Source organism: Halichoeres trimaculatus, unplaced genomic scaffold (assembly GCF_033239565.1).
Source record: "Halichoeres trimaculatus isolate MK-OKI-2021-1 unplaced genomic scaffold, fHalTri1.1 fHalTri1_scaffold_1, whole genome shotgun sequence".
Lineage (NCBI taxonomy): Eukaryota > Metazoa > Chordata > Actinopteri > Labriformes > Labridae > Halichoeres > Halichoeres trimaculatus.
In genome coordinates this window covers 20585429-20610639 of record NW_027437179.1, presented here as the reverse complement: position 1 = coordinate 20610639, position 25211 = coordinate 20585429, and the positions used below count along the sequence as shown (strand labels likewise).

Below are 25211 nucleotides of genomic sequence, written 5' to 3'. Positions count from 1 at the left end.
TGCACAATTTACAACACATTTACTCATTTTCACACCTTCTCATTCCCTTCAGATTGCTTTCATTTTCACCGCAGTCAATACCCACACCTTTCTCCTCGCAGCTTCTCCCTCACTTCCTCCTGTCCTTTTTCCTCCTGCTATCATTCGCCTTCCTTGTTAGATGCAACGCAGTGCATCCTCACACGTACACACACTGAGCTGCTCCCTGGTTTCAGAGGCAGAACTGTAAGCTTATGGAGCAGATGGGCTCGCTGACTAGCTGCCTGACTGCCTCCCTGTCTCTGTGCATTGCTGCTCAGATGAGGGGATGATGTCCTTTGCGCAGTCTCTCCTCTTAATCTGGCCGCCCACAGACTCGCCAATCTAGAAACTGGCATCTGATCGGAAAATCTGGCAACCCAAGGGCAGCACAGACAACCCAGAAAACATGCTGATACAGAATCCTAGCAATCTCATGGATGGCACAGCTCAGGTGTGTGAAAGAAAATACTGGGAACAACAACTCTCACTTTGTGTTGGCTATGAAATATGCAAACTGAGTAAATATTTTTAGGGAAAAAATGAAGAAATATTTATTTTGCGCCTTATTCAGAGTCAAATATTAAAGAACCATAGTTTTGATAAGGCCAAATAAATGGAAGGCTGTCTGGTTGAGTTTCAATGATGAAGTCTTTGCAATTTCTTTTTCAATTAATTTTTCAGAAATAAAACCTTGACCAAGTATTTCTCTATTCTAGTTGGTATGAATGTTTAACTTCACCCCATTTACTTTCATTCATTTTTATTGAAAAAACATCCTTCCTTTGGCATGGTGCTAAGACGGTTTATTACATATTGGGGTTTCGCTACAATGAGTGCATCAATTCAATTTCTATATGTTATTCTATCGACAAATCATTGACTTTTTGATGCTGTGATTAATAATTTTTCATTTACTGCATTTTTAATCACATTTTAATTCTATTGTTTTTATTTCAAAACAGTTGGTAGGTCCATAATAAGGATCACAGTGATTCTTACCACTGCTTTAAATTAGGAATCAAATAAACACAATAATGTACTTTACAAAAACCAAATGTCCAAACAGTGTTATTGAGAGATAGATAGTTGGTATTACTTGCTGATGTGTAGTGATCCCCCAGTCAATGTGACAGTCTTGCACTCTTCAGAAGTTTCAGATTGCTTTCTCTGTTTTATGTAGCAAGTCCTCCTCAATGTGTTGACTGGCCTGAAGTCTGTTGGCCCTATTTTATATGTGCTTTAGCTATCTTCTTTAATTAAGTTTAATCCACAGGCCTGCATTAATTCTCAAACTCCAAAGAAGTGCTCTGCAGACTTTTATAATGCAGATGCCCACTGACATCACTGTGATTGACTGTACCCAAATGTATGTAGCTCAAAGAAATACTGCTGCTAAAGTGATGTTTTTATTCCATCTAAGAAAAAACTCAAATCAATTTTGACATGTCAAGTGTGCATGCAGCTTTTCTTAAGCAAAATGTGCCATCTGTAAGGGCTGTGGTATCACCGTTCTCCATCACATGAGCAGCAAAACCAGAAGGACAAAATTGTGGTTTAACTACAGTGTGCCAAAAGGCTTCTAAAGAGCACACAGACAAAAATAATATGTATTCATAAATAAGACATGTTTGTTTCTGACCCTAACTACATCACAACTGATCTATCAACAGTCTGTTAAAAGCTCCAAGTGTTTTTATAGCTATGGTTTACAAAATACTTTCTGTTTTCTGTATCCATTACATTCAGTACTTCCTTTTCACAAGGCAAAATGGTTAGTCTGTTCACGTTTTAGTGGCTCCAACTTAACAATTTCCCACTTCCTTTTGGTGGTTTCATTATTTTGTAATTTAATAGTCCAAACACAGTAAAAAATTTCAGAGCAGGGCTTTGACTTTTATTCCTCTTTCTATTTCTTATTCATTATCTCCGGATCTATCAGACTTAAGGGGGCTGAAAAAAGCAGTATTGGACAAAAAGAGATCCAACTTTTACCAGCTACAACAGTAAAACACTGCTAATTGGTTAATTGTTCATATCTTTATTTCATATCCATAAATATTTCAGTGAAAAGCAAGTTTATCTGCATTTGAATCTAAATCAGTGTTTTGGTCAGGTGTATAAAAATTTGACACCCTTTCACTCTGTGTTCATAAAACAGCATTTCCACTCTTTCTTACATCACTGATTGTTGAGTAAGTAAACCCTCTCTTCCTCCCAAATTTCTGAATGAAAACAGCATGGTGATGAATCATGTTAGAGGCACTGTGAAGCTTGTATTGAGCGCTATCGCCCTCCTCTGGTCAGTAGTGTGAACTGTCTGCCTGTGGCTCTGGAGCTTGGGCTGCTCAGAGAATGAGTAAGGTCATGAGTCAGAATCTGTGCCAAACGCCCCATTTCCCAATGGAGGAGCAGATGGTAGCTCCCCATTGCACAAGGCAGGGAGATGCTGCTACCAGACGCTCTCGGCAGGGTGTAAAAACACACAAAAGGCGACACGTGTTCATTCTCTAGTGGGCAAAGTATCCTCTATGAGTATTGTGCACACAGAGTAATACGCCCACACACATTAGTCTGTCCAGCAACAAATTAATGAATGAAACTTGACCTAGATTCTTTAATGTCCTTCGTCAAGAGTCAGGATGACTCCAGTTGGATCTTATTTTACAATGTTATTTACCAGCTATTTACCATAGCTGGTAAATAACATGAAGGATAGTGATGGGTCTAAAGTAGTTGTCCGTCAGTTTTTTCACCCTACTCACTACAGCACTGCAAGAAAAACGGAAAATGGTGCTGGGTTTGTAGATTATCCATCACTTAGGCTTCAGTTTTGTGTGAAAGTGAATTACTATGCTACACTAACAACCTCAGTTAATAATAATTTCAAGACGAAAATAAACACAAGTATTTGAGATTAAGGACATTTGCAGTTCTTTGGTCCTTTTACCAAAATGTGGTGATAAAAAGAAAATTAAAAGGTACGATTGTCTACAATAATTTGCAGTTAAAACAGGCAGCATTCGTGAGCCAAAGTGTCTTAAACTTCTGACTGGCATTGTGCAGTTTACAGTCCCTCCTCCCTTCATAATGCATCCCTCACTGTCACTTGAAGCCACGCTGGTTGACACATTGAGGAGGGTATGCTAAGCTTAGCTGAGTGGCGTGTCACACCAGGATATGAGGCAGTTAGCTAATGTGGTGTAAAAGGATTTAGAGGATTTGACCCTATCAGCAGAGATGACACTCAGAGAGGCTGTGTTAATGACACTGAATGAGTCTGTGCCTGCAGCATGCTAATGACAGTGGCTTGAAAGCAGAGCTTTTAATTACATGGAGACTTTTTTTTCTAAAATACCTAATCACGATAAGTGTGCTGAGGACATGTGAGTGTCCACATAGTATGTAAAAGTGCCTTCTCTTTACCAGAGGATTACAATTGGTTCACACTGTTATCTGAGTTATAGGTAAAGATGTACGTAAGCTGCCTTGAAACACCCTGAATTAAACTATGATAAAGTCCAATTTGTTCATTTTCTGCTTGGTTTTGGCTTTCTAAAAGTGGGTACAAGGATTCACAGCGAACAGCCTTTCCTACAGCATGTCAACAAAGAGATTTGTCTGTTTTCTGCTTGCATTCAAACCTTCAGATACCCATGAAATTGCTTCATATTTTTTCTATCTTTCAGTCTTTCAGCTAGGACCAGTGTGACACGTGCCTGTGTTAGAGGAATGTACAGCACTTTTTTTCCAATTTCATTTCCAACTTTTCAAAATGAACACCACCGACTGCCCCCCAAGGTTGACAGTTTGATTAACCTGCTTCAACAGGGAAGTTTTCAGAGAGGAGAACAAGTGAGCACCACTGTACCTTCCCTTTTTGTTGAAGTTTTGTTGTTTTGTTGTTCATCTGTCCTGGTTTTCATTATTTATTTTTTTGTATCAAGAGTATGTGCAATGAGAATAACCATTGCAAATGTACAACACTCTTCTTCCTCTACGTATAAGATGTAAGGTTTCAAGGTGGACTGCTGCCAGCTGTCCTTTTCTTGATAAATAACACAGACATGTATTGTGTGGTCAGTGAGCATGATTTTTAAGTTATCCATTAGTTTTTCTACCACCTGTTGACACTCTCCTGTGGTACATTTGACAAGATATATCATTTATTTATTATTTGTATTTTTTTCTCCTTTAATTTAGATCTAATATACAGCACACTTTCATAGTAGTTTCAAGTAGCCGCAGCTTCTTGTCTATCAAGAAGTCAAGCTTGGTGTCAAAGAGTGGTACTAACCTATTACTTATCTTAAATGTGTGAGGAGTGATCTAAATGTTCAACATTTCAGTTATAGTTTGTGATTTAAACAGGTCACTCCACTGTAGCTGTTGAAATGATTCATGCATTCTGGGATCATTTATGAAAACTACGAGAAGAAAGAAATGCTGAAATATGTCTTCATGGTTAATAAATGTTAATTTCTGAGGCTTCATCTTAAAACTGCATGTCAACCCAAAAGTAGTGAAGGAAACTGCATTCACTTAAAACAGAGTAAGGAAGCAGCTTGCATGTCCCTGAATTCTGAATTGACTTACAGTAATGATATGTGCTGTGATACATGTGAAGGGCCTCTGTGGTTATTTTGTCACATATTCTTCACAAACCTGAGCACAGGAAGCAAAGAGGAGAAATTAGATTCCCAATTACTGATTGCTTGCCACACTGAATAATGAGCTACTTATGAAGTCGCATCTTAGTGTGAAGTATGCACCAGAAAAATCTCAATCACTTTTGCAGTGCTTTTGCAAGATGCACCACATCTATTATCGTGTGTAATTTTCTGTGACATGAAACAGCACTTCTCTCACGTCTCTACCATAGCCATTGGCATAGCTTGACTAGCATGAAAAGGAGATTTGGCTACCAGTTCCTGCAACAGGCCCCCTGCTGGTAAAACTTCTTTACTGGTTTCACTACAACAGTCGGCCTGACAGCCTCGTCTCGCCTGCAAAGATAAGACAGGAGCCCAGTAAGCAGCGCCAGGGAAACCCAGTGTAGGTGGATAGCTGTAGGAGAGACAGAGAGAGGAAGAGAGGTGGGAGGTAAGCAGGAGGAATAGTAGGCAAAGGAAAAACATGGCAAGCTAAAGAAAGGGCTCTCCCAGCTATTTGGCAGCTGTGTCAAAACTAACCTGTTGCAGTAGCAGCACCGAGGAATTTAGATTGAGAGAGTCGTGGAGAATTTTTCAAGCAGGTGAAAAAGACTTGTGATTACACCAAAATACTACTGAGAAGCAACTCAGTTATCCTGAATAATGCCAGTGTCCACACCAAACACACACTGACTTCTGGCAGACCATGCCCCCACATATCTGTGGAGGTGTTGGGAGCTGCAGATGACTGCAGCACTTGTTCATTTCCTCATAATGTATGCCCTAACCCACTGGTATCAGCTCATCATTGTCCCACATGATGTTTTTCTCTGTCCACTTCCAGCATTTTAACACAGATGTTTGCTGTGGGCAGCAACTGTGAAAGCTAGTGTATTCACAGCACAGTTTTCCCCTCAGCGCCCTACAGCGTGCCTGTTTGTAGTCTGGTTTGGCACATGAGTGGGCACGTGAGTGGTGCATGTCTGTCTGTGCTTGTGTGTTTTGTTTAATATTACAGTTATTTGTTGTAAACTTTTTGTTCTGTCTGCCTCTGTTTTTTAGGAACCACCTCGCAAGTCACCAGTCATTCTCACTTGGCCTGGAGGTCTTCTAAAGGGTTAGACCTCCTTGCCACCATGAAAGGGTTGGGGACCACCCGCAACAGACACCTGTCTGACTCCTGTGATCCGACAACGGGGCATACAGACACCCTCTACAACCAGAGGACCAGTACCATGCCGCGAAGCCCTTACCTGCTGAGCCCTACAATGGACCACTATGGCACCATGGACCCTCATCTCTACCAGTCAGCCAACACTGGCTCCCTTCCACCGGACTGCATGCTGCCTCTCAACAACCAACTGTCCAACAGCAGCACCTTCCCTCGGATTGACTACAACTCTTATGATCAGTCTGACTTCTCACCACCTGGGGACAGCATTGGGGGGATAAGTACAGGGACTATGGGCACCTCCATGTCCATGGGCATGGGAATGGGTATGGGGATGGCAGGGCTGAGTGCACGAACACCGATGATTACAAGTGGCTCAGCAACGATATCACACCATATGACCAAGCACCAAGCAACTCCTAATTTGTTGGAGTTTGAAAAGCAGCTACCTGGAGGCCGTGATGGTTTCAGCACTTTACAGTTCCATCGAACATCTGCTGTTGCAGCAGCCAAACAGCGCACAGACAGTCCTGGTCGCATACGTTCAATGGTACACTCTGTTCAGAAGCTCTTTGCAAAATCTCAATCTCTGGAGAGTCAACACATGAAAGGAAATATCAACGGACGTTCCACTGGCAGTGGTGGAGGCTCATCTGGCACAGAAGATGGAGGCAAGCATAATCGCAGATCCAAAAGCAAAGACCGGGGTACAAAGTCAGAGGGGACTGCCAAACGAAGGCCACGCTCCAACATGTCAGGTTATTGGAGCTCAGACGATTTGGACAGCAGCGATTTGAGCAGCTATCACAACACAATGGCCATGATGACTCTGGGGCGTCCAACTGGCCATGACAGCCAGGGCGGACAGAGTAGATACATTCACAGTGGCTACAGTACAATCAGCACCTCCAAAAGTAGCAATGACATGAAGTATCCTGCACTTCCTGCATCTGGAGGTGGAGGAGGTGGTGGTACAGGAAGAATGATGATAAATGATAATGAATATATGAAAGGAGGGTCCTGGTCCACATTGACCATGGGCCAGCCAAGACAGGTGATCCAGAAAGGCTCGGCTACTCTGGACAGGTCAATGCTTAAGTCCAAATCCTGCCAACAAGAACTAACTTGTAACTACCTGCAGGTTGGACGAAGGGTGAGTACACCTGAATATACTGCAGTGTTTTATGTCAGATTCTGTTGTAAAATTAAAAAAAGGTCCATTAATGCCCATGCTTCTGAAAAAGTACACTAACCCTTTTCACCTTCAGGTTTGAATAATCCATCTTACTCTTCCTTCAGGGGGATTGGAGTAGCACATTAGGTCGCAACATGGGTGCCAATGAAATTCCCTGTCGGCGAATGCGCAGTGGTAGCTATGTGAAGGCCATGGGAGATATGGAAGACAGTGATGACTCAGAGGGGAGCCCCAAACCTTCACCAAAAACTGCTGCTCGCCGCCAGAGCTACCTCAGGGCTACGCAGCATTCTCTGAGTGAACAGCTACCCCTTCGCAAGTAAGACCGACTGAGTTTTATTGTTATCTAGAACATATTAGAGTTCAAGAAAGGGTAATAACAATGTTATTTTTCTTTATGTGAATCTGCTTTAATAGAAGTTACTGTTTGGGTTTAGACACTGATTAGACAAAATTTTAAGCCATTTACAGGAATATATGGGACATTCTTTTTTTTCTTTTTTTTTGCACTCTAAAACGAAAATGTTCAGCCCCTCTGTGGCATTATGCAGGAAATAGAAAGTCATTCCACATGCACTCAAAATGACACACTAAATCAAGTACACACAGTCCATGCTGCTCCTACTCACACATAGAATTAAGTGGGTCAGACCTCCTATTGTCTCCCACATGTCAGCCTTTCCATACCTTGTTTGTGATTTACCTTCCATACATTGAGTCCACAAAGCATAACTGGACACACAAATTAGTTATTTTGACACTTTTTACCACTTTTTTAAACAACTAAAAATATCGAAATCTGCATACTTAACATTTTTTAAATGGTGCCCTGATCATTATATTAAGATATACAAACTCGATTAAGTCAGTATAGCTGCAATAGACACTGCTTCAAATGTTTCTCCTTACGTGGGAAGTTTAACTAACTAACTGAGACATGGTTTCAGAGCTTGAAACTGGTGAACAATCAGTTGGATACCATTTGATGTGAGTGATTACAACTCCATTCACAGTTAAAAACTGTAAAAACAGAACAAAAAAACCCTCCTCTTTCCCTAATGTTGACATCCTCTCATAGACTTTAAATCTTTTTAAAGTCTGAGTTTAGAAACTTAAGGATTTCTTTTACCCTTAAGAGTTCTTAAATGACTAACCCTGCCTCCCCTGCCAATCCTTGACTATGCAACCCCACTCCTTCCTGGTCTGCTCCACCTTGCTGGGCGTGAGCAGCAGAACCCTGGATTACTCCTTGTTGCAGGAAGAGCTGGATGCCCTGTGGTCTCCTCTCCACAGTGTGTCCTCTCTGCATCAGCTGGGCAGATCAATGAGCAGGTCAGTGGTAGGTCTGTAAGCCACATCTCGGGGGTGTGGTGCAAGTTCTTGAGTCTCATTGTATCATTCACAATCAATGGCTCTGCTCTGCACCCCATGGATGTCTTTAGAGTCAGCAGCATCTGCACCTGCCAAGTTCATACTCTGCTGCCAACTACTATAAGCGTCCTTTAAGCTTGTTAACACCATCTGCTATGCGCTTTTAGATGAAAAGAGGCTGAGTTTTACACTTCAGATCGAAAAAAGGGAACATCAGGGTCACCTAACCATGGCATGGCAGCTTGCTGCCATGTCAATATCACTGTGTGCTGACAAAGAATGTGTTAAAACTTCAGAGCTGCTGATCAACCAAATTGTTCTTTGTCTTTGGCACCATGATGGCATTAATAACTTTGTACATGCAACACTTAACATCACAGGCTTTGCATAATGAAAAATGAGAATGAGAATAAATATATTTGGGGTCTATAACCTCTAATAAATATAGAAAAAAAGGGGTTTGTTCATGAATAAGCTTAAATCTCTCTTTCAACCCCCCACCCCCCACCCCCCATTATATCTCTCTTGTCCTACCTTTTATCATATCATACATTAACATAAAATTTGTTTTAATCTTCTCTCTGACCACGCCCCTCTGCCCTCCTGCTCTTCTGCCCTCTTGCCTTCCTGCTCTTTGAGTTCATGTATCTCTTTCATCTCGTTTTTCCTTTACCCAGCTGTCTTCCATCTCTCCGAGAGCTCTCCAACAACCGCAGCCTGGACAACCTAGACTGCATTGGGGGTCCAGGCTCATCTCTGCCACCTTGGGATGATGACGATTTCAGCCAGGCCTGCAGCACCTTAGGGAGACGTAGTTGCATGAGTCAGGTCAGTGTTTCATTGAGAAACGTTGTTTCCACCCCTGTTCTCATTTGTATTTGCTATAAATTTGCATCCCTGATCCCCTAGCAATATTCCCACTTCTACGTCACCACCCAGTACCAAAGGGCCCTTTGTCAGCGTGTAGCTTCCATTGCTCATTTCAGTTGTATGATCTGCATATTTTCAGAGAGCATATGAATGACTGAAGAAACTAAGAGAGCTTGCACTGAACAAAGAATCCCCAGTGTGTCTCATTTAATGTTATGAAAGTAGAAGTCAAACGACTGACGCAAGTATTTAAAGTCTTATTCAGCACTTACATAAGAGCTATTAGCCTCCCAGTGACAAGGTTACTGAGCTGATGAACAACTCTGATCTTTTTCAATGAATCTGTCAAAAGAGGCAGTGTAGGCTGTTAGAACCGGATTTTTACAAAATCTAAACAGGTCACCATGTTTCAGTGACTGTAAGCATTGCACAGAGTCATAATGGAGAAATTTGGTAATGGTTTCAATACATTTATTTTTGATTAAAATCTAAGGGAAATATCTTAACCCAACAGTTTACAACACTGAACACTAAACTGTCTCTCCTAAGCTCACTCATCTCAGAAGCTTCTAAATAACGTTGCTCTGAGCACATTTTGACTGAGGCTTTTCTGTCAATCAACACAATATGAAACCCATCACTTCAAGGCCAGCTCTCACTCTGCAGAAGCACTCTGATCAGTTTCTGACTTTTTTCATACTAAAAAATTTTCAAAGCAATGTCCTCTTGCTTTAACATTTGTCTTCTTATAAAAAAATGAAACTCTTAGTCCTTGAGTGATTTATTGCCACAGTGTATGGGGTCATATGTTAGTCCAAAGGTGGACAATGTTTGTCACGGAAACATTCACAACTGTTTTGATGTTGTTAGTCTTATACTTTTCTTTTTCCAGTTAAGGGACCTGGATTTGAGTCATCCCTACGAGGACCGAAGCTCCGAGTCCACATTCAGAGATTCCCGCTCCCACTCTCAGGACAACCCAGAGCCCCCGGACCTGCCCATGCCCACATGCTTCCGATCCCGCAGCCACAGCTACCTGAGAGCCATCCAAGCTGGCTGTTCCCAAGATGAGGACACAGCATCAATGGACTCAGGCTGCTCACCCCCTCCCAATGACCCCACTGTCCGCACCTACAGCACCAGCACTGGTGAGTCACTGAATGAAAAACAGATGAAACCATTTCCTGAATATCTGTGTTTATTTTTACATCAATATCCATGTTAATAGACATATTAGATATATTGATAAAGACAGGAACTAAGACTAAGCACAGAATACAATGTATTGAACATATCTGCTTAAACTATGAAGTAAACTGCATAATTGGTGGTTTCATCTTGATCTTTTTTTAATTGCCAGTGAGACCTGGCCCACATTCTTGTTTTGATTAATTCTTTTATTATGATGTGATATGAATGATCTTTTACGGCCTTGGTCCTTGATGGGACACTCGTCCCCCACACATTGGATTCCCTTTTTTTTTTTTTTTTTTTTTTTTTTTTAAAGCTCAAATGCAGACTTTTCTGCCCAAAGTAGATGACCTTTCAACACATTTGAAGACATGGAAAGAAAAGTTTGCTTCTTACCTGATAGCCACTGGCTTGGACAAAGCCCCAAAGGAGAAACAACTTGCAATTTTTCTTCAGCTTTTTGGAAAAGACAGACCTCGCATCCTACCTGCACATACAGGTAATAAATTCAAAACATAACTCTAAAATCGATGTTTGTGTACAATTAGACCACAGGTAAAAAAAAAAAAAAAAGACCAGGGACAGATTTCTATTTCATCACTGAAAACATGTTAAGGCTCCATGTTAAGTTTTCAAACCTCCCCCTTGTCAGCAATTCAACAGACAATTTTGGCAAAATAAGTGTGGTGACTACCTGTCTACCGTGTATTAAACAAGGTTGTGCTCTTTTGGTGCCATCTAAACGTTCCCATGAGTAAAAAAATGGCAAGCCTGTGACTGCTCAAGTTACTGTAGTTTATCTGTGCTATAGAGCAACCACTAGGTGGCGCTCTATGCCACAGTCCAAGCAGACCATAAAGCTTATGCTGCCTCCATGGTAGCTCATTTTTTGGCCCTCTTGTTGTCTATGATTTTCGGGGATATCCCCATGATGGTCTTTCACGTGATTATAAAGTTTTAACATTTGTTTTGTGTTTGTTTTTCTTCTTTTTTCTTTCCCATTTCTGTTATTTTTAATTAATTTGAAAAAGAGATAAGCTGTCTCCTCATAAAACTGACATGGAAAAAAACTCTTTCCTGTGCTTTTATTCTTTAAAAAGCTATGCAAAAAACAAAGTGACACGCTTTTTACGTCGTCCATTTGTACGCAAATATCATGCAGGGGAAAAATGTGTTTTTCTCTAATGAACACATCGTATCGTTTGAGTGTCCGAGGCGTCCGTGAAGGCATCGGCAGCCACGCCTCCGCCTGTCTAGAGACCAGAGACACAAACAAAAATCAGTCGGACCCGGCTTTTTTTTCCATCGACCCTGAACAGAGAGCTCAAGAGTAGCCACAGCTGAACTGAAATAATTTAAGGACAAATTCAAGAGACCAGAGTGCCGTTTATTAGTCCATATCTGGCTGCAGGGTGAGTATTTAAGCCACTTTAAAGTTGTTATAACAACTTCATGACGTCCAATCTTTACGGAATATAAGGTGTGTTTTTACGTTTCTAGCGTTTTTAACGCCTGTTTTTTTATTCGGCGTTTTTTCCGTTGGCCAAAGGAGCTTAAAGAGTACGTTAGCACCAAGTGTACAATTTACTCAAAGTGTCTTGGAAATCTACGTGCCTAAGTTAATGGTTTTTGTGCGTGGCATTACATTCAAAAGAGTGTAAACTCAACAGGCAGATGAGGTTTGAAGCGTCCGTCTATCAATTCCTTCATCTTTCACCTGTATGAAAATTTAGAGGTAAAATTTAGAGGTTCAATTTGTAAAAATCACTTGTAAAACAAAAACAAAAAATAAAATGAGATGCTCACATATGAATAACTGTAAGCCAAATTAAACCATGTTTTCTCCTCAGCTTCCCTTATCAGTGTTTGATTTAACGCTCTACCATGCCTGCAGTAATGTGTGACACGCTCTTTCCATATATGAATAATTGAATGTTCTTTGCCATGTATCCTGTTGCTGAAAGAAGAACAACACCTTCTATCCACAGTGTGTGCTGCCCCTGACACTCCACTTGACTCACAAAAACTTTGTGAGGACATGTTACAGTATGAATAAGTTGAATGATCCTTTAGCTGCCTATTGTTAAAGTATTCACTGTCTTTTTTAAGTACTTTTTTTGGTTGCTGGGTTGGAAAATTGGACTCCACAGGGGATTATTTGAGAGCTGCCCCACTTTTATCCCTGTGGGTTTTCCTGTGTATGGCAACATGGATTAAATCCATTTTAGGGTCACGTTTAATATATTAGGCCATGCATTTCTGGAGCTAAGCTGTTGTGCAAAGCATTTATTGTGATAAGTCATTGGAATAATGGTTCTAGCTAAAGCCTGTTATCTGATAAAAGAATACAGTTGGGTTAACTGGCATGGAGCAGACAACTAGGCAAGCAGTGCTATAATGTTAAATAGAGCATCACAATTCACCTTTTGTCTGTCAGAGTCTTGCTTCAAATGACGACAGCTCTGATGGGGGAAATAATTGATCAGACTTCATGAGTCTTTGATCCAGGACATTCACCTGTAAGCGTGTTTCTGGGGTTGTTTTAGCATCTTTAGCACTCATTGCTTTTCCCTACAGTGTTTTAATCAGCATCATTGGCAGAAAATAGTTTCCAGCAGTGCAATGATGCATTTTATAATGTCATCAAGGGAGAGGAAAAGGCTTCATCTGTTTTATGTAAAATGTATTCACTGATAAGCAATAGAAGGACTCTTGTTATGGAAACAGTGGTTGGTGAATTGTCCTTCGCAGTCTGTCATAGTTAAAGCTTGGATTATGTGCGAGTTTCCAGCACATCAGAAACTGACCATGGTCTCCTACTTCAGTGGTTTTCTTTCAGTGTGAGTGTGTGGACAAGACAGCATCCATTATGTTACAGATTTTTTTTTACTGGAGTTTAGTTAAAATCATACAATAAGATAATGTTTTCACCCTGTAGAGAGGGTTGAGATAAAGCAGTCATGGGTTTGTAGAGAAATGGTTTCTTACTGCCGTAGCTCCTTGCAACTAATTGTTTCCAAGCCTTGAAAATCACATCTTGAACTGGCCTTTGGGTGGACAACAGAACCACTGTCCAGATGGCATAAAAACAGCAGTGCTCAGCACCCACTCCAGATTCCACTCAAACATTTTGGCACAAAGCGTTTGCTTGTTTGTGTTGTTAAATTCTCTTGTGTAGCACAGCCTCTGAGTTATACTGACTTACACTGAGTAGTTTGAGGCTTTGTACTCTGTTTCAGAGCCCTTTTCTTTTGTATTCAGGATGTTTGGGTTTAGGAAAGCTTTTTGTAAGCATGGGTGCTATTGTCAGTGACTGTTACATTCAAGTATGCTTGCACAGCTGTGAATGTTTGTGTGGCTAAGCATGTTCTGGAAATGGGCTAAATCAGAGCATGTGCATTTTACTATCCATACATAAATTAGCCGTGGGATCTCAGCCCTGGCTGCATTTTCTGGCTTATAAACTACATTTCTCTGGGAATCTCACAGATTATCTTGCTTACATATAATTTATCTACTTGAGTGTAAAATTTGTTTTTACGATCTTCATTTTGGAAGATTTTTGCAGAGTTTTCTTGGACCAGCTGCTTCACTGATTAAGCAGCTGAGATCTGAGCTGTGGGAAAAACAGTAGCCATGAAAAGAAAACAATGTGGTTTAACTCTAAACCTGTCTGAAACCTGTCTGATCACTGCTGTGGTTGCCCTGTCACATTAAGTAATGCTGGGTTTAGATCAATAGACTTTACATATGCAACTTTTTTTGCTTCAGATGAAGTGAATTATTAGATCATTTGAAAACGAGATGGATGTCTGCAGCCATTTTGCCTCTGTTAGACGGATTTTGATCATGGCTAATGCACTCCAACATCTAAAAAGCTTTCACTGAAGGATCTTTGTAACCCTATGATAAGGCTTGCGGGGCAAACACAGCCTTTGAGACGATTCAGGTCAGTTTGAAGACAGGTAATAGTAGGGCTGGGACTAGGCATGGGTACCAGATTAGGTACTTTTATAGGTAGGGACTGAATTCTGTCAAAAGTACCGGGTACCGATTCACATAAAACCAAAAGGTACCTATTTTAGGTACCTAAATGCCTCCTTGTGACTGTGAGGGAGAGTAGGAGATTGTCCATGCTGGACATGAACACAGTATTTCAAGGTTATAAATTGGAGAATAAATATGTTAAATAAAAAAAAATACTGTACTTCATTATTAAACAAATTGATGTTTTTTCCCACATAAACACAAAAAAGTACAGAAAATTGGTACTGTTGAGTACCAGTAACGATTGTCAGGTACCGGGCATCGGTACAGTATCATTTCAAATGTGAAATGTACCCATCCCTAGCTGGGTAGCTGGGTAGACAATATGCTTTTTTTCCCAATTTGTTTCTTTTTGATTTTTTGGGGGGGGTGATTCAATTTAGATTGTGAGTCATTGATATTTCCAATTTTTGAGATTTTTAGTTTGCTTTTTTAACACCAGGCCATGTGAAAAAGGTGATAGATTGATGATGTCTGCAGACTGTACTATATAAGGAGCTGTCTTATAAACAAAGACTAAAAGGAAGGATTTAAATTTAAAAAAATATATATTTTTGAAAAAAAATCCAGATTTAAAATTGTTATACAAAAAATCTTGATACTTCAATACATCGATTTATTTCTCCCATACCCCAGGTAATAGCTGCTTGTTAGTTTTTTTGCTGGCTTTGGCTCTTGGATTGCATATCATAAGAGTAAGACTGTTTCCACTCATAGACTAATATAAACTATAGCCACACAGCCAGTCCAGATCCTCTACTCTATCTCTTGTCTAATCTCAGAAGCAGCTCTCAGATTCTCAGATTCTCAGATATGATTTCAGGGCGTGTTTTTGGCGGGTAAAGCAGATTCTGTGGTATTAGGATTTAAGGGGGAATTCTGTTTCGAATGATGAAAGCAGGATGTGACATAAAGTGGACTACAGGGCAAGAGGCCAAAACACATCCACATGCACATTGATGTCCTTTCTCACCCAGTTTGTGACAGCTGTCCTGCAGACTGGGATGCAGGGTTAAGCTGATGCATCACATAACTGCCACAACAGTGCTGAACTTATCTTTGGATCTCAGTCACGAGAGATTTGTCAAAGTTGCCGCAGCAGCCTTTTCCTAAAGCAGGGAAGGTGGTGGATAATCCATCGCTTTTCACACGTTGTTAGCTATGACTGATGCTGAACATTATCTGGTCTAGATGTGGTTTTGGTTTCATCTTCATTAATGAGTTGGTTTTCTGTTTCTTAGCTGTGAGGAACTAGAGGCCAGCACATGCGAATCTGAGCAGATGACTGCGCCTTGGAAAAATCAATATGTAGAAGCAAATATTGAAAGCATTGCTCATAAATAAGCTTAAATTAAATCAGAGGATAAAGCATGCTTTTTTTTAAAGAAAAAAAAAAAGTGGGAGGTATCCCAAAAGCTTATTGTCGAAGATGTTCTGAAGACAGACCAGGAACCATTTGTGGTGTCATAGTTCAGGATGTTTTCCTGATGCTGTATGACAGCTGTGTCACAGCTCACAGGGCAGCATGTTTATTTTGGCACTGAGTCTGAGATCATGTGAGTTTCATAGACATTAAGAAAATCTAAGTAGTGTATTAAAAGGAACAGTAGCTCTTTTGTGTGAGGCTTTCACAGCAGCTCACATGTTTGCTGGAAGGGTTTTTTAAAATCCTTGATGGCTTGTGGAGATTTTGAACTATAACATTCAGCAAAGCAAAACGAGGCATGAACTAGTTTTATAGACCTGTGCAGCTTCCTCCGTCCATTATCTTTACTGCCTTTCCCTTTCAGGGTTGTCATGGGCTTGAGCCTATCAGCTGTCTTTTGGCATATGGTGAAGTACACCTTTGACAGATTGCCGGCCTATCAAAAGGCTAATTATACTAATTCCCAATAACCAATATATAGACGTGATTTGCGATTACAGCAAAAATGAAAAACTTCAACAAAATTCAGTTTTTGGAAGCTTATAATTTCCAATAAGACTGTGATTGAATGCCTTTAAATGTCTGAGCAGTGTGCATACTTTAGCACTGATTGTTAGTGTCATTTTTCTTTGACCTTCAGCTAATCAGACTGAGTTACGGTGTGGATATTTAGTGAGACAGACTTGTAACTGAAGCCACTCTCAGACTAAAGGAACACACATGAAGCAGAGTGAAACTAGCGCACCTTTTTAACTATTTATTCATTTTATTTGCCATGGGAAGAATGAAAGGTGATTGTAGAGCAGGAATTATCCTCCATTCTGATAACTACAGGTCAACTCCAAGACTCTTCAGCATCACATGTAAAAAGACTAAATTTATCAGTCCACAAACATAGGACATTGCTCTTTCAGTAGTAAATTACACACAGCAATGCTGCAACAGCACATAATGAAGTCTCATCACCACTGCGACTTGATGTCCCGGTGTTTGATTTCACATTGTGTCACTGCCGAAGGAGGTGCTGGAGCCACGGTGCTTAAACACACATTAGGAGCTCATCAAATACACATTCAGACATGCACCTAGGCTTCCATTACGACCACCAATGACCGATCAGAGGCAGAGCGAAATTACCCCACCATCACACCCAACTTTTTCCCTCTTTGCTCAGTATGTAAATAAAGTCAGCTCTAGTCTGTACTCCATGGCCGTTTTCCACAGTTTTTTCCAGTCTGGTGTCAAATGGAGCAGCTGTTTATCAGATCATGAAGCAGGCACAGAAAATTCCCTGTTTGAATTAGGGGTTTCAGTGGTCCAGCATCACACCCTTAATGTGTGTGTGTGTGTGTGTGTGTGTGTGTGTGTGTGTGTGTGTGTGTGTGTGTGTGTGTGTGTGTGTGTGTGTGTGTGTGTGTGTGTGTGTGTGTGTGTGTGTGTGTGTGTGTGTGTGTGTGTGTGATTATGGGTTGTTGAAAAGCATAAGAGACTCTTAGAACTTTTCTGAAACCCAACTGAAAAACATGTTGAGTCTCAATGCAATCATGTTGTTGCATTAGACTTCTGTCTGCTGCTTATGTGTTTTTCTTACTTTTGTGATGAAGGAAGTCTGCAAAAGCAATGTTTGATTCATTCTGCAAGAACTCACAGTCATAATGTAGTCCTTAATGCAAGAGTTAACAATCTCTATTGGTACACGGTTTACGTCACTAGGTGAATTACTGCTCACAGACAGACACTTATTTATGCTCTCCACAAGACGTTTCCTCACTCTGTTACCTGTATCCATTAACAAGGCTGTTGATGTAAAGATGTTTGTCAGGATAAATGAATGAAATGATCTGCTGGTAATGAATAAATAGAATATGACAGGTAAAAAAATTAAAAGGAGACATGTTTGACATAGGTGAAATGTGTTTAAGTCATGCTGTGTAGATTCACTGCAAGAAACCTGGCTTTAGATTTTTAACCCTGTGTGTCCTGGCTCTGTGACCACAGGACTATGCTGTGTTAATGTACCTTTGCATTAATTTTCTGATTGCCAGAAGTCATGTGTGGTCCAGAGATCGACAGTGGTGCTGTTTTTTTTTTGTCCACCTAGCCTTTTCAGCCATAAATGGTTCTTAAGGGCAAATACCGAACAGACATTAATCCTCATGTGTCTCATGATGGAGTCATAGTTTTCTGCCTGATTTAAAGATAAACTTTTTTGCTGACCCCAAAGCATTCAAGCAACAGTCTTCCTGTGTATCATTTGTACTGTGAAAAACTGTGTAAAACTTTGTCCCCTTTTTGTTCACATGATATGATTTTACTTCCCTAATGCATTGTATCTCTTTCCTATCTCCTGTCTTTAGTCTCCACATGCATAACCACCTGTAAGAAAGCTGCTCCTCCACCAGTGCCGCCCCGCACAACCTCCAAACCCTACATCTCTGTGACAGTACAGAGCAGCACAGAGTCGGCCCAGGACAACTACCTGGACCAGCAAGACAGGAGGTCAGAGGTCAACAGCCAGTCAAGCCACGCCCATAGCAACTCTTCTGACAGCCTTGACAGCACCCGTGCCAACAGCTTGGCCCGCGGTATCCCGCGTCCTCCGCACATCATCCCCACTCCCATTGCAATACCCAGAGAGCCACTCGCCCCCACCACCTCTAACGCTTCCACTGAGACGATCGACGCAGCCATCCAGAATGAATCCCTGAAATCAGGAACTATTAAAGCAAATCTAGTAGCAGAAGAGCCTCTTGTGGCACCAGTACCCAGGAGGAAACTATCCTCCATTGGCATACAGGTAAGTGAACAGTGCTGGTGCAGCGAAGTTATCTTGAACACAGAGCAACTCAGCCGCCACAGATGAGTGTTTTTCAGTGGAGCTCATTCCTTTTGCTGAGCTAAAAACCTGGAAAAAGATCATTTAACCATAATCCTTTGTGGTCTATGCCCATGTCTGAATATGTCACTCCAAGCACAAGAATGTGCTTACAAGCTAAATGTTTCATCTTGGTGATCAGCACTCTATCATTACAGCTGGCCACATACTGAAGTACAGATGGCAGAAAATCCATCTTTTTGTTCCCGCTCAACCATGAATCTCAGTACTGTATGTGCTGACATAACAGATATTTCTCAATTATTTAGATTCTGTAACATTAATATTTTAGGGAAAATGGGAAAATGTCAATCATCTTGTTTAATTGAACAGCAAGGATGAAATTTTACTAATCATGAGTTCCTCTAATTTACTAACTCAAGCCGCTTTAATTTCACTGTCTATTCTTTAAAGGTTGACTGTGTTCAGGAGGTTCCCCGAGAGGAGACCCCACCATTGGCCAAATTTCAGTCAATAGGAGTACAGGTGGAGGACGGGTGGCAGTAAGTCCTCTTCCTGTCCTTGTAACAACGTGAGGAATTTACATTATAGCCCCACACACTCTGCTCTGACCTTTCTCTTCCCTTACAGAAACATTTAGCTCTGACTGCATAGTGAATGTGTAAACCTATCTGTGTGTTGTTAAACGTTTTGTTTCTGTAGATAACTAACAAATTTAAAGTTTCTCTACTTAACATTTCAAACCTTTTTCCCTCTGTAGTATTTTTTCTTTCTGTGTTCTTAATGCTCTGAATGCCGCAAAACTCTAGTGCAAATCCTTTTCACTTTTTCTGTGCCCTGTGTTTTGTAAAGGGCAGTTGCTCTGACTCCTGACTGTTACTGTATTAGCGTAAGCAGCGACACAATAGATCCTCTGTGGCTTTGTACAAACTGTGTTTCAAGTTTAATTGAGTCTGTACATTCAAAGCTGTGCCATTGAAAGATCTGGTTTGTTGAGATAATTGTCCAAATCTAGATTTATCTGTGCTTTTCCAGTCTTGTGTTGTTGCTGTCCTACTGATTTGCATGAAGCTAGCTCAGTCAAGCATTGAGAATACTTCATCATCCACATGGAAGCTTTTCCTGGAAACAGGAAATGGAAAAAATGTAGATTCAGAAAGAAAACTCCTGTTCAGCCTGTTATTTTTTCTATTTTCTGTATAAATAGAGGAAGCCAGACTTACAACAATAAGAGGTGATGTCATGTATTTTTAAAAATACTGATACTCAGAGGTGGACCAAGAAATAGTTACCCTGTCTGTCTGGAACATTGTGCATGTTTGTGACGGAGCTAAGCCTTGGACATTACCAGACTGATTTATTCATGTAATGTCAAAGTGATTTTGAAAGACTATTTTGGCATATAAATATAATTTTTGATTACTTCCAGAAGTGTATTTACTTAAATGATCCCTGAATGTTTGACAGGCAGGTGTAGTAACAGCTTACTCACAACATAAAGAAAAAAAAGTTATGTTCTCTTTGTTGCAACAAGGTTTCTGTGCATGGGGAGGGGTCGAAGTAATGCGTAAAAGACTATTTACATAAATGTAACAAGCAAGTAATACAAAGAGTGCTTGTTTAATCTGCAGCGTAGTTTTGGATACTTTTAACCCTTTGCAAAGGCATGTCTTTGTGCAAGTACAGTCATATTTTTATTCTGACCCTTTGAGCCTTGCCTTTTAGATGTTTGTTCCACTAATCGAGGCTTTGTTCTTGAAAAACATTGTTTTTATGTGGACCACTGTTTTTAGAAGAAATCTGCATAGATGCTCTTGAGGCCCATCTAAAACAGTCTCACCCTGTTTATTTCAGGAACAGTCGCTCCAGTAGCATGGCCTCGAAACAAGAAACAGACTCAGACACACAGGATGTCCCCATCATTACCCATGTCAATAACTCCAAACACCCTGAGAAGAAAATTATGGTCAGTAGCGGCAGCCAATCCATGAGCTCCCCTCCTGGACAGGACTCTTTGGACAATGGTGACACCACTGGTGACACCTCCTCACCTCCACCTCCCAGGCAGATCCTCAACCGCTCCACCACACGGAGTAGCTCTTCCTCTTTCTCAGAAAGTCTGGACCCCGCGCTCGACCCCTCATCTCTGCCACCTCCAGACCCCTGGCTGGAGAGCGGGAATGGGAGTAACAGCAGCATTTCCCAGGGCGGAGGAGGAGGGACTCTGTGCCGGAGAGATGGGCACTGGTTTCTGAAGCTGCTGCAGGCCGAGACAGGACGCATGGAGGGCTGGTGTCAGCAGATGGAGCAGGAGACCAAAGACAACCAGCTCTCAGAGGAAGGTAAGGCTACCAACATGCTGTAACTCTTGGCGTTGAAGTTTCCAACTTCAAGGAGGTTGTTTGAGAGTCAGAGGACAAGACCATATCAATTTTTTAAAACTTTTTAAAGAATTCCTGGCTTGTCTTTGAAAGTGACAGAGCCATTATTATCTACCAAAAATCTGCAGTAAAGATGTTCCAACACAAAAACATGTGGAAGGCTAATTTCTAAGCTAAATATGGTAACTTATTGGAAATTTGGCCTTAATGAGACCCAGTAAAGACAAAGTCCAGTGAGAGCACTGCTGGATTCAAACGTGTGCAGGCCCTCTGGATGAACCCTGCATCTTGAGCTTCTTTCAAAGTTACTCTGTTTCTGTCTGACTGAGCTCTGTTGTAGGGTCGTGCCTCAGTCTCTACAATCACTCTATCAGACACACACAGCGTGGAGGGGATGAGGCGGTAATACCTGGGGTTACCACACACAAGCAGCCCTGTAATCCTCAGAATTACACAAATCTACTCTGCAACTGATTAAACCTCCAGATTAGATTAGTGCTTTAACATCAGCAGTGAACACACACACACACACATGAACACGCATATGTACATAAAAGTACAAACAAGCAAACAAACAAACCCAAGAAGGCTTTGAACGCTCAGTTTGAATCAGAACTTGTGTGTGTCTTAGTGAGTCCATATGCTTTGTGTGTGTGAGAGAAAACTCATGTAGTTGAGTAGTCAGCATTAGATCTAACACGAATCTGACCTCCATGGCTATGTTTCATAATCACACTGCCATCATTTTTCAATCCAGTGATCAGATAAGAGTCCCAATTTTTGTCAGGGCAGATGTTTTTTCTAGTTTAGATAGAGCACAGTGACCGCTGCGAGTGAGCGGATGTAGTATCTATAGAAGCTTAAATGGCTTTAAAGAGGATAATATTGTCCAATTCACTGTAATCCTCCTCATGCCACCCCATAGAGCTGGTTGGGCATTGCATTAATTGTGAAGACTCCTGCTGGAAGCTCCTGGTTTGTGCACTGTAAAAACCAGTGAAGATTTGGTCAGTCTGAGGATGTTGCCATGTTGTTTGTTGTGCAAGTTTTTGTTTGGATGTCACTCTTTTTAACTAGAGCAAAGAAAAACTCAGCACAAAATATTTTTCTCACTGTTTTGACTTTCGTTCTCTTTTCAGTGCTCGGGAAGGTTCGCAGTGCAGTAGGAAGTGCCCAGCTCCTGATATCCAAGAAGTTCAAGCAGTTCCGGGGACTGTGTGATCAAAACTTGGTGTGCAAAAAAAAACTTTTTTATGATGCTTTCACTCTCAAAAACCAGCACATGAGTTCCTAAAGCCATGTGCTGTAGGACTGAGCAAACCCAGAGTTGTATTAGCCTTTTCTGTCCTTTCAAAGAAATGCTTTTGTCACTAGACAAAAAAATCCCTCTAACAAAAGAGTTCTGTCTGGTGCTTGAACAGCCTCTACAAAGACAAAGTCATACCAGTACCAAATACAAGGAGCTTATAATAAGCCAATGAGCCCACCCTCTCAGGTGACTGGTTTCCTGCAACTAGGTCTCTACAAATTGTGTAACTACCATTAGATTGTATGGCTGGATAAGCATGTCTGCTTAATTAAGAACTTTTTTGCCTGCTCCATCAAACCAAAAGATCATAATCCAGAGGAAACATTTACAGTGACATGCAAATACTTGCAACATATTCAGGAACAGCTTGCAGTTATTCTAAAATCTATTTTTAAGAACCTTTTGAAAAAGATGCATTTCTCTACAGAAGATTTTCATAGGGAACTAAAATTGAAAAAAAGACGCACATTGAAAAATAAATAACACCAACCTGAAGCCAGAGTTTATGTCAGAGTTAATGTAGCTAAGTATTCATCAAAGATCACAACTGGAAGAATTTAGCAGACACTTTCTCCTTAAGAGACACAGATGCTATAGTAACAAATGTGCCGTTCATGAAAACAGTTTCATTTTGGAAAGTGATTCTACTACACCTTTTTATCTGTAGTATTCTGTCATTGAAATACAAATATGCAAATACAGTGAGTTTATATTTGTAAATTTTAAAAGAAAAGCTGCAGTGACAAAAAAGACAAGCAACATGGGAGTAGAAATGCTGCCAGAGGTAGACATGAATGTAGTCTAATTATTACAGTTGAAAACAGGTTGAATAGTATTAAACCAGAAGTGATTTGTCCTCTGGCCTAGATTAAGTCTGGATGAAGAAATCTTGAAAGAATTTAAATTAAATAGACTATAATTAAAGGAACAAAACAGAATCTGCTCAGCTGTTACAGCATGTCTTTTGTGGTTGATGACAATGTAAGGAGCAATATGATAATGCAGATATACAATAAAATGTGACCAAAAAACGGTTTTTATCTTGAAGATGATTCAGCATCTTGTAGGGGTCCAAAGATCCTCTCTCCACATAAGTAGATTTGTCTCCTTGACGTATCTCAGAGTAAAGCAGCTGCTTTATCCGTTCATACAGTAATCAGTAAAATGACATCACATTGCCAGATGATACAAAACTGTTTGGGTTATAATTTATACAAACTGAATCTCCAGAGCTAAGGTCACCTGGTGTTTGATCATCTCCCTCTCAGAAGCAGAAAACTCAGATTCTTTCATTTCTGAGTTGAAAGACCTCAATTCTTTTTTTTAAATGTACCTTGAGAGATCTACCATAGACATGCCAAGTACAAGTGAACGGAGTGTGTAGAATTAACAATGACCCCAAAATTTCCTTGCTGTCCTCCAAACTATTCCAGTACACTGCCATGTTTTTACCAAATGTCCCAACATCCAGTACAGAATCCAGCTGTGTGAGTATGAACAAAAAAAGTGGAGCCTGAACAAACAAAAGCTGGGTGGCTTACTCACACACAGTTACTGTGCCACAGGGGAAAAAAGCCACAACAGGATTTACTTTTATCTGTTGACAATCTGTGCAGGCTTTACAAACATTAAACACAGACAGAATGGTTGATAAACAAAGAAAAGGTTTAGCCTGTTGATACATTTGAGCTCCGAGAGTCACAGGATCCTGAACGATTGCTTTTCTTTTTGTACACTTACAGAAGAATTCGAAATTGTTTTGCATTTAAGTGACTCAACAACCAGCATGTCTATTTTTTAAAACTGTAATAGCATCATTAAAATTCACTTCACAGTTGTAGAAATGATACAGTGTGGCTGTGATCCTTATTTTGGTCTGCAGTTCAGCTTTACCGCAGAATTAAGCTGTAATGTGGCTCCCTCTAGTGGTAAAAATAGAAAAAGCAAGACAAGAAAAAGCAGTGAGTAAGAATGTGGTGCAGAGAAACTTTTTCAATAAATCATTTTCCAGAGTATCTTACGGGACTATGAATGTGACTTCCTAACATAGGATGAAAAAGATCTGAGTGTGGCCCAAGGACTTTTGAATGTTGCTCCCTATCTGCCTCCATGTTTACTGTCGTCTCTGCACTGAACTGCCTTATAAAGGCACAGAATGCTTCCTGTGATAGTTAGTAGCACAGGCTGAACTGCCATGTCTTAAATCACACTTAAGTGTTTCATAAAGCAATCAAGTCTTGTCAAACAAGCTGCTTTTAGACTGCGAGGTTGCTAGCAGTAACACTTTCACTGATCAGATGGGCATGAATTCATTTAAACCTGATTTTGCTTTTAAATGTTGCAAAAGATTTTAACCAGTGTCACAAAAAACTCCTCCCACATTAGATACCAAACACTGAACCTACCCTTCTTTCATTGTTCTCTCTTTAAATTTTGCCCTCCTCTGCCCAGAATGTGAACGCCAACCCACGGCCCACAGACCAGGATCTTGCTGGTTTCTGGGACCTGCTGCAGCTCTCCATCGAAGACATCAGCCTCAAGTTTGATGAGCTCTACCATCTCAAGTCTAATGACTGGCAGCCCATACAGTCTGCGGCTGCCCAGTCGCCCCCTGAGCGGAAGGTACTTCCCACCCCTGCTGCCCAGTGCCCTGGCTGGGGTAGGAAAGCCGCCGAAACCGGCCTCTCTCCTCCCACCACCACCACCATTTCTTCCACTCTTTTTTACCTCCCCTTTTTTTCAAC

The 25211-nt window shown here is 40.8% G+C and overlaps 1 protein-coding gene across 4 annotated transcripts in view; it reads left to right on the top strand.

Annotated features, from left to right (window-relative positions):
* dlgap4b (discs, large (Drosophila) homolog-associated protein 4b) overlaps window positions 1-25211 on the top strand; it is a 124516-nt gene that overhangs the window by 94597 nt on the left and 4708 nt on the right. For 2 of the 4 annotated variants that reach the window (XM_074665749.1, XM_074665760.1), the window contains 10 exons: window positions 5733-6994; window positions 7141-7355; window positions 8267-8368; window positions 9085-9235; window positions 10170-10425; window positions 18299-18738; window positions 19231-19319; window positions 20632-21119; window positions 22298-22389; window positions 24919-25089. In XM_074665749.1, the coding sequence (XP_074521850.1) occupies window positions 5807-6994; window positions 7141-7355; window positions 8267-8368; window positions 9085-9235; window positions 10170-10425; window positions 18299-18738; window positions 19231-19319; window positions 20632-21119; window positions 22298-22389; window positions 24919-25089 (3192 nt within the window). In that variant the 5' untranslated portion in view covers window positions 5733-5806. Of the gene's footprint in view, window positions 1-5732; window positions 6995-7140; window positions 7356-8266; window positions 8369-9084; window positions 9236-10169; window positions 10426-18298; window positions 18739-19230; window positions 19320-20631; window positions 21120-22297; window positions 22390-24918; window positions 25127-25211 lie in introns of all 4 variants that reach the window. The other 2 variants (XM_074665778.1, XM_074665770.1) reach the window with 2 other exon arrangements.